Below are 10,334 nucleotides of genomic sequence, written 5' to 3' on the forward strand. Positions count from 1 at the left end.
TTGATGTGAAGGTGACTGATCACAGGTGAGTTTGTCCAAGCGCTCACACTCCTGTTCATGAACAGGAGCCTGCAAACCCGCCTGTGGTCACCAGGGCAGTGCCACAGGGACCTGCAGGAGAAGGTCCATAAGCAGGGAAAGAACAGCAGGACAAAATGACGCCCAAATATCTTAGTGACTGTTTCTCCTCGTCGCCAGAGTTTGCACCCCTTGAGATCCCAGACTACACAGACAACCCAAAAGGTGTCTCTGATCTTCTGCTTTGGACCCAAGGACGAAGCAGGAACAAGTTCGTAGGTGCTGATGTTGGGGCAACCTGCAGAAAGTTGGGGCAGCAACTGTGGGGCTGTCCTGTGGTCCAGAAAAATGCAGAAAGCAGGAGGTGGGAAGCAGCCTCTCTGCTCAGCGTGGGCAAGAGGGCAGAAGTGCTCTTGGAAAGGCGGTGGAGGTGGAATGGGGAGGAACCATTCTAGGAGCGCGTTCTCACAGTGATCCCTCTGGAGAAGAGCAGAGCTCTAAGACGCGTGAGGTCCATTCCTACAGAAGGGTGCTGCTGTTGGGCGCTTTGGGCCGTATCTGCTCGCAGACATTTAGGCAGCACGCTTACCAATGGAAACTTGTAAGTATTACACTAACATCTAACAAAAAGATAAAATTAAATTGCTTCGAAGACACAATAATTGAACTATACACACATCTTCAATTTGAATGGAAATGAAACGTCATGATTGTCCATATTAAATAGTAGTTTTTCTTTCCACACTCTCTTCAGTGGTATCCTTAAAACAGAATGACATCTTTTGGTGCATTTTCAATGGGTCTTTCCTGTTCTTTCTTCTTAGAGTATCTTGCGTGGTCATAGAAATATATGATGATGATAGAAGCAATGTTCAGAAAAATGATGAGCAGCATGATCCAATATGAATATCCGTAAGTGTGTTCAGATTTGGTATTTGTCTGCAGAAGAGAAAAACATCCCTGGGCCAATTCTACAGACAAGCCATTTCCTTCGATGTTCACAGGAAAAAGTATCATGGCTATAAGTGTGAAGATTCCTAGAAAATAAAAATACAAATGTTAGAAGTGAAACTGTGGTACTGTTTTTGTAGCTACTTGCAAATAATCTACCTAAATTGGTTAGAACACCTGGACTAGGACAAAGGTTAACATTTTCCATTAGTAGAATACGAGGGCTTTTAAGGAATTTTTGCCCCACCTTTTGCCAGTGTTTTGACATGGGCAACTAGATCTCCTGCTAAAATTAATGGATTCTGACTATTCTTAGATAAGGGCATTTAATGTAATTTTTTTCACTGAATTTAGGGCTGGTGAGGATAACACATTTAATCCTTGGGTGATGTGCAGAATGCCTATTTGATATGGGATGTGCAATATCACCACCAGATAAAACCTTGAGCAAACCGCTCTGCATTCAGGGCTTGCCCAGATTTGCTCAAGACTTTAGACTTAGAGACCTCACATTCCTTCTGATGCAAATTATTCAATGACTCTGGGATGAGCCAAAATGAGAGATCTTATCAGATCTGTATCTTTTTCTTATAGGTTTCTGAATATAGTTGAAGTTACTTTGACATTTAGGTAAAGGATGCTTTTACAGCTCTACTTTCATAGTGCTGATGGAGGTATAATCTCTGAACATTGATGAAAATATTTCTGTTCCTCCCCTATAGTTACACCATCCTGCACAAGTTCCGACTGAAACAGGTTCACTTTTTTTTCAGGAGGACACTTTCAGGCCATCTGGTAGGAGAATTAGAAACCTTCAAGATACACTCATATCAAATGATGCATGATTTTTCATACAAATATGCCCACAGTAAAATAGACTTCCAGGTCATAGCACTTCCAGGGCTGTAAAAAGCAACCACCATCAGTCAACACGTGGGTTTGCTTTCTCACTAATATTTATTTTGGCAAGCCCATGGTCCTTTCGTTTCAGGTCAAGGCTCGGAGATTCAGGCTGCGTAACGGGTGCCGGGCTTGGGAACATTCTCATGTGATGAGACAACCGTCTGCTTGTCTCAAAAGTTGAATAATTGTCTAACCTAGGCTTTTGCTCGCTTCTTGTGTCATGTTTCAAGGCATCTATAACTGTTATAGCATCTATCTTTATATGCTGTCTTAGTCATGGCTGAAGAAAAAGGGGTGGGTTTCACAACCCTACCTGTACTTGTATGATTAAAACTACATTTATCTATATGTTTCCCTTTCCACTAAGCTCTGATTTTTGGCAGAGGCAGCTCACAGGAGAGAACCTTGCTGGGGGGTACAATGCTCCACCAGCTGAGCATCTTCAGAGCGTCTGAAGGACAAAACGCCAGTGCTGAAGTACTCTGTAATTAGATGCCCTTAAAGACAATTTTCCGAGTGCAAACCTCGTATTAAAGGAACACATAATCCTCTTGAGATTAATTGAACACAAGAGCTGTAGTCATTACCGCAGCAAGATGAAGAGGGGAGGAAGGTGCGTTAGGAGCAACCAGGTGAAGGAGGGGTCACCCCTCCAGGGAGCTTTTGACAGGGTTCATGTCCCTGATAACTCAACATCTCTACCATTTTTTTCTGCTTAGGGAATATTAAAACTGGATTCATTTTGTGAAAGTACTTTTTGGAGAAGGAAATAAATTTTGCTGTGACTCAGTCCTCCTGTGTTAGTGCTCTTGTGGATGTATTCAATCCAACACATTTTTTGGAAATGAAGCTAGAGTCCAGCTTACATATTAGACCTTAGAGGCCTAATTTGCTAGGTAACCCAGCAACAAATAATACTACAGATACAATAACCTAGTGACATAAGGTCTTAAAGAGGTTACAACTTGCACTGTAGTCACATCCAGTGCATGTTTTTCTATTACAGTTTTATTCTGTATTTGTCAGCTTACTCTGTTCTTCTCGATGTGCATCATGCATGAAATGATTCTTGAAGTGATGCTACATCTGTCGGGGCTTCTTAACTTCTGTTTTTGCTGCTGGTGAATCTGGGCTCCTACTGATTGATGGTGCCACTTTCAGTAAATAATCTGATTTTACTGGTACTTAAAAGATAGTTTTCAGGTTAAAAACCAAAATCAGCTGAACAGAATACCTTTACAAGTGTTTCCTTTTACAAATACATATGTCTTCATCTTGGAATCTATCATAATATGGTATTCATCCACATGGTGGGCAGAAAGTGGTCAGCATGGGATGCATTACTCACCGCATAAGGAATTCCAGGTGTAGACTCCGGTGGGTCCCAAAAACGTCTGGTAGGGGTTACTGACGGCGTTAGTGCAGGTGAATCCAGAGCTCAGAAGGGAGCTCAGTAAACCGAGAACCAGCATCACGATGATCGCGGTGATCGTGTTCTGCGCCTGGGTCTTGTGCAGGTTATCTGCAACTGAAATACAGCGGCTCAGCATCGAAAAGCAGCGTTTTCAGCAGGGTCTGGTGGGCTCGGACAACCTTATGGCTTAATGACATGGCTGTGATTAAAAGCTCATAATCGGAGATTGGGCTGGTCTGTAGGGATTGGGGTGTAGAAGGAACAGTAGGTTTGGACACAGCACATGAACCCAAATCCAAAATGGGGTGAAGGGATGTTGAGTTAAAATAAGTGTGTGTCTGCTAATCCTGCAGGCACATGAACTTCCCAGGCACTGGGTTGGGTAGTAAACTTATCTTCTTTAATACTTCTGTATAAATTTCCTCTTGACGGGTCTGGGCAGAAATTATGTGCCTAAATTGGATCAGAACACCAGCTGTTCCTCTGCCCATCGTTCCTGAGATGTCTGGTAACTTCTACAGATGCCTATTTAAAACTTGTCTGTCCGATTGTCGATTATTCCTTTTAATATAGCAGCAGTGCCCCTCATATGGAATAAATCTGACAAGGGGAACAGGTTCTGAAAGTTCAGTAAAGCCGTTAGCGTGGAAAGGTCTGGTGTGATCCTGGCATCTCTCCTCCTTGCTCCAGATTACTTCAGCTCATACACATAGATTTTTTGCCTGTTGTAGTTTTTGGATCTATATGTGTGGCTGATCATATATATATATATGCAATCAACCCACCCTACACTGTAATAAATTTTATTGGTTTTGCCTAAATCCTCCTTGTTATTCGATCTGTTGCTGATAATAAGAGACACAAATGTGAATGCAATATGCTCAAAGTGTAATTGCAGCATAGCTGCATTGAAATATATTATTTTTTCTCTTTTCAATTTAAAGATTGAAAAGGCAACTATAATGTGCCTGCGGCTGCCTTGCACTATAACAAATATGACAACAATATTTTCAAGCTGTATTCAAATGGGTGTTCTGATAGACAGCCACCTGTAGGAAAACTTCCTTTCTATGCTGCTTTTAATACAAAGCCATTACTGCAAAGTATTTGGTTAGTACATAAATTGGAGGAATCATAGCAGAAAAAAATAGTAAAAAGCCCATAAAAAGAAAATAAACACTCGTAACAAAAAAGAAGAGCTATTGGAAAGAAATGAAAAGGAGAGCTCCTCTCTCATTTTCTGTAATATTCCTGGTAGAAGTTAATTTCTCTTTGAGAAAATGGCAGGTAAGGATGTGTTATGGAAATAAGTTGTAAGTTTAAGCAATTCTACCAGAAGAACAGGGAAGATGGGCATTGAGGAGACATCACTCAATGAGATGGAGTGAGCACAGCGCTGGCTGTGCCATGTGCTGGAGCAGCATCGCTGGTTCAAGACATAAATCTGGAGCCGAATCCGACAGGTTTGTGTAATTTCCCTCTGGCAGCCTCAATTTTCTCACTCGGAACATCTCCAGAATTCACTGGCTACACCTATTGCACCCCCTAATTGATGTTGGTTCTGACAGTGTTCCGCAGTTTAGGGGATGTGATTTTGTCAGATTCTGCCTGTTTTAAGCACCCCTGCAACAGCACAGGACTAAAGGTTTGGAATAAAATGCTGCTTTTGTGGTGGCAGATTGTTGGGTTTGTTTGTCTGTTTGTTTGTTTTCTAAAAGGGAGCTTCTGCAAACGGAAGGAATCTACAGTAGCTGATCTACTTGAATAGGATTGATAGTAACCCACAGCTGGGTAACCTCTGCATTAGTGGAAAATAACCTAGTTCCAGAATAAAAGCAGAGATTTCTGCCTTCCTCAGGTCTCTCCTTCATTTCCTGTACTACTTTTTTTTTTTTTTTTTTTCTTTTAATCTTTAACTCTTCTGTGGTTGGACAGAACTTTTCCTGACCTGCCTGTGAAAGTCCAGCTGCCAGCCTGCAGCTCTGTTCTAAGCAGCAGGAATCGGGCAGGTTTTATAAGGTGTATGATCACTGTGATGTATAATGAACAATAATGAACAATAGGGCAACAAAGATGCTGCAGGGAGTGGAGCATCTCCCGGGTGAGGAAAGGCTGAGGGAGCTGGGGCTCTGGAGCTGGACAAGAGGACACTGAGGGGGGACTCATTCATGTTTACAGATATATAAAGGGTGAGTGTCAGGAGGATGGAGCCAGGCTCTTCTCGGTGACAACCAGTGATAGGACAGGGGCAATGGGTACAAACTGGAACACAGGAGGTTCCACCTAAATATGAGAAGAAACTTCTTCCTGGTGAGGGTGTCAGAGCCTGGCCCAGGCTGCCCAGGGGGGTTGTGGAGTCTCCTTCTCTGCAGACATTCCAACCCGCCTGGACACCTTCCTGTGTAACCTCATCTGGGTGTTCCTGCTCCATGGGGGGATTGCACTGGATGAGCTTTCCAGGGCCCTTCTAATCCCTAACATATATCCCATAGCACACCTGGGAGCTGACGATAGCATTAATGAAGTTCTAGCACTTTTCAAGCCCTTGTCATGTATTTCAAAAGTTAGTTAATCGATCCATCTCTGCTGTAGCAAATGTCAAAGACTTCCTTGTGTGTTGTTGGCCATGCTGGTTGCCAAGAATCAGGGAAGTCCTGGCTTTACAGGAGCCCCTGGGTGTGCCTCTTGCTGCATCTTACAGTTTATGCGTGTTTGACTTGGGAACACTCAAGGCTGTAAACAATCCCTTTTACAGACTGTTATATTCATAGGTGGTTCCCTTCTAAGATAAATCATTAGAACAGTTAATGAAGGCTCTAAGGAGTTAAGTTATTCAATAACTTTTACATTCTGCTGCATCGTTCTGCTCATCCCCAGAGCCTCCCAAGTAGCTGTATTGATTTATTGCTCTATTAAGGTCATTCCTGGCAGTCTGCTAAAGGGGCTGTCCTGACCGGGCGGTTCATGCACTATATGCTTGCAGAAACCATTTTCTTTCATTTGTCTTTCACCTTTATGCTTGGAAATGTCCTTTAATGGTGTGGTTTCCAAAATAACACATTACGATCTTTGAAAAGCTGTTGATCATCTACTTTGTATGGCCATTAATAAAAACCTGGACTATTGCTAACAAGCGCTTTGTATCCCTAAGCTACCTTCTTGGATTTATTTTTTCATTATTTCCATTCTCATTTGTCACGCCCCCAAATATGACGATGGCATTTGAGAAACACAGTTGGGGTGAACAGCAGAAACCCCCAGCCAGGCCACACTTTACTGAGCCACAGATCACGCTGTGATTTAAAAGGATGCTTATAACTCTTGTTACTGCTGTCTGAAATGCTAGAACAGAGAAAAAACCACTACTTTGTTTCTCCATAGCACAGGCAATCCTTTTAATTAAGGATATTGTCAAACAGAAGGCATCTACTGTCTTAGGAGGAAACAATTATATGGATTTTAAAAGAGTACGTATGCAATTCCGTGAAGTATTTCTTCTATTTCAAGGAAGTACAGAATCATACTTAACATAAAATGTGACAATCATGCCTAGTACAGAGCCTAAGAATTAATTTAAAGTCAGTTCTCTTCATCTTGGTTATATGGACTAGTGAGGGATGTGGGCAAATCCACATTTAGACTATTTATAAAGCACAGCTTTCTTTCAGCAGCTGTTGGAAGGGACCAACAACCAAAGCTCCTTGGTTTTGTTCATCCCTAAACAGCTGATCTGTGAGAACTGAGATGGCACTTTAAAAATTATAAACACAAAAGCCTCAATCTGGTGAAGGGAAACCACTGGTGTGGGGAGATATAACCATAAATAGACCATTTTTATAAATGCATATTTGCTCTTCTAAAATTTACTTTGATTGTTCTGATGTGACTGTAAATAAACAGGTTTGGATGGCTTATGGTTTTGTAGTTGTTAGCTAATGACCTCAATATATGCTGCATGCTTTGCTAGGAACGCTGCTGCGTTCAGGCTTTTTGTGACAACGTAGTTGCTATAATGTGAATGGGCTTGTGTGATCCAGCTTTGCCACATGGAATTGAGGTGCCTGTTTGTATAGATACAATTTCTGTACTAAATTAAGGTGGGAAAGAGCCAGGAGATGGGAACCATCTAGAGATTTAGGTCTGTTATGCTCAACATTGGTGACTTCCCTGGAATGGGACAAGGTACAACAGCCTATCAATAAGGAAAAGAAATATATTCTTAAAATGCATATTAAGTTTAAAAATGGTATGACCTACCCAGTTTTCGTTCGGTTTCTTTTGACTGACTTTTTCCCCTTTCAAACATGTATATCAGCATTATCGCTTCGAACTTGGTGAGACAGCAAGACATAAATGGGTGCAAATCCTTGATCCTTCCACCAGCTTTCAGGCTTATCTACCCTTGGGCTCCGTGAATGCTTTTCTGCACGTTAGTCGAGCTACTTGTGCACAGAGGTGAGTAAATGATAAAGTATGTGAAATCAGTATTGAGTCTGTGGTTTGTACTTGGTATGCATAATTTCTAGTATCTGTTTTGCTTTTTCTTGTGTTTTGCTTCTCACACTAAGATTTTTCATGCTTGTCTTCACCTTCTCTGCGGTTGCTCCAGGTAAAACCCCTTCTACTCTTCCCCTTATTTTTTAACTTTCTTTCATTCACATGTAACACCCCTGTTCCCTTATCTCTCAGTGCTTCTGCCCTCCTTAGTTATTTAACCATTTTAATTCTTTTTCTTCTGTAATAATTCTACTATGGAGAACAAATACCCCAAACTGCACAAAAATTAAGATCTGTTCCATATCAACACAAGACTCAGTTTAATTTGAATCTACTGACCTATTATTTGAATCTACTGACCTATTAGAGAGGAGTGTAGGGGAAAGGGACCTGGGGGTCCTGGGGACAGCAGGGTGACCATGAGCCAGCACTGGGCCCTTGTGGCCAGGAAGCCAATGGGACCTGGGGTGGGTTAGAAGGGGGTGGTCAGTAGGTCAGAGAGGTTCTCCTGCCCCTCTGCTCTGCCCTGGGGAGACCACACCTGGAATATTGTGTCCAGTTGTGGCCCCTCAGTTCCAGCAGGACAGGGAACTGCTGGAGAGAGTCCAGCGCAGCCACCAAGATGCTGCAGGGAGTGGAGCATCTCCCGTGTGAGGAAAGGCTGAGGGAGCTGGGGCTCTGGAGCTGGACAAGAGGAGACTGAGGGGGGACTCATTCCTGGGGATCAGTATGGAAAGGGGGAGTGTCAGGAGGATGGAGCCAGGCTCTTCTGGTGACAACCAGTGATAGGACAAGGAGTGATGGGTTCAAACTGGAACACAGGAGGTTCCACTTAAATTTGAGAAGAAACTTCTTCCTGGTGAGGGTGCCAGAGCCTGGCCCAGGCTGCCCAGGGAGGTTGTGGAGTCTCCTTCTGTGCAGACATTCCAACCCGCCTGGACACCTTCCTGTGTAACCTCATCTGGGTGTTCCTGCTCCATGGGGGGATTGCACTGGATGAGCTTTCCAGGGCCCTTCAACCCCTGACATTCTGGGATTCTGTGATACTGCATGTTTGCTGAAAAGTTATTTTAATAACCTTGTGTCCAAAGCTCATCTCAGAGTTTCTGTGGAGAGACGTGATGATGAGGAGTCACCTGAAAACTGTGTTGGGTGGGGGCAGAAAGGCCTCATAAAATATGAAATGCTATGATGTAATCCATACGTCAGAGTCCAATGTAAGGAAAAAGAGACATGAGCAAGCCTAAGTTTTGAAGATACTAACCAAATAGTTATGTTTGATAATATCACTTCAAAATGGATTGACATGTTCTTAAAGAAAGATATAAAAAATATAATAGATAGAAGATAGAAAGAAATATATATATAAATATATATATATATTATGTGTAGGTCAAATGTGTATAAACACCGTATCTATTATTGTTTTACATGTTTTGTATTTTTCCCTTCAGCAGCCTCATTAAAACCTTCTTCTATGAAAATGATGTTGATTTGATAGTAGGTGGCTAAATGTTTTAAATCAAACAATTCATTTAACATAACAAAATCTAAAAAGAATAGTCCTGGAAGGTAAATTAGCTCTGTAATCCTTTAATAAAGTGGTAATTTTGTGTTTCTTTTCTGTTCCTCACTGAAAGCTTCTAAAAATCAAAACTAATTTACATAAAAATTTTGCATCTTTTCCCCCTCATTCCAAATGATCCAGAAGCACATGTTCAGTATAGCATGGAAGAATGACATTATATTTAGTAGAAATAAAAGCTAAAGGAATCTCTATTATTTGTTCTGAAATGTATGCAGTAATCACATGAAAATATATGGGATTTGATTATGAATTATAGTTTTTCCTTAGAAAATAACCATTTGAGAGTAGATAGAACCTCCTTACTCCCCCAAAAGCCGAGATCAGTCCAGTCTTTTCCCAAAGAGCAAGAACGCTGCAGCATTTCTATGCTGTTTTGGGGGTCTTATCCCACTTAAATCTCCAGATTGGTTTACAGATGTTCTCTCTTAAAATATTATAGTCACGGGTGAACACAACGAGCCGTGGTTCCCACATCCATCACCCGCACGATCAAGAAGACGCCATCCGCTTCCAACCACATTCACCCACCTTGGAAGGTGGACTCTGCCACCTGGAGCCCCGCGGCCACGAACTGCTCGCAGGTCCCACTGAAAAGCCCGTAGGTGAGACTCACGGTGACGCTGGAATTCGTGCCCGAAAAGCCGATCCGGCTGCTCATCCAATGCGGGGTCGCCAACGTGACGCAAATCAGCACGAAGGAGCAAACGCAGGCGCAAAAAGCGGACGTGAACATGGTGGTTTTTTTCCTGGACGGCATCTTGGCGAGCGGAGATTGTCCCACCGGTTCGGGGGATCTGTTTTCTCTATAGTCCTGCTCAGCATGAGGTGGTTTTCCTCCTCCTCGCTCTCCGGGATCTGCCAGCAGAAAGTTACCCTGGTAAACTTTAAGCAAACGGCACCGGTAATAAAAACGTAAAATAATTGAACTTTGGTCTGGAGGAAAGGTGTTGCTGTAGTTACAAG

The 10,334-nt window shown here is 42.4% G+C and overlaps 1 protein-coding gene across 1 annotated transcript; it reads right to left on the reverse strand.

Moving 5' to 3' along the window:
• Positions 1–780: 780 nt before the first annotated feature.
• CLRN3 (clarin 3) lies at positions 781–10,128 on the reverse strand (the record flags this gene model as incomplete). Its single annotated transcript, XM_082053107.1, has 3 exons — positions 781–1,055; positions 3,221–3,400; positions 9,900–10,128. 3 exons carry the CDS (start codon positions 10,126–10,128, stop codon positions 781–783), a joined length of 684 nt encoding a protein of 227 aa, XP_081909233.1.
• Positions 10,129–10,334: the final 206 nt, after the last annotated feature.

This window comes from Streptopelia decaocto (assembly GCF_964273445.1).
Source record: "Streptopelia decaocto genome assembly, chromosome: 5".
In the NCBI taxonomy this organism is placed as follows: domain Eukaryota; kingdom Metazoa; phylum Chordata; class Aves; order Columbiformes; family Columbidae; genus Streptopelia; species Streptopelia decaocto.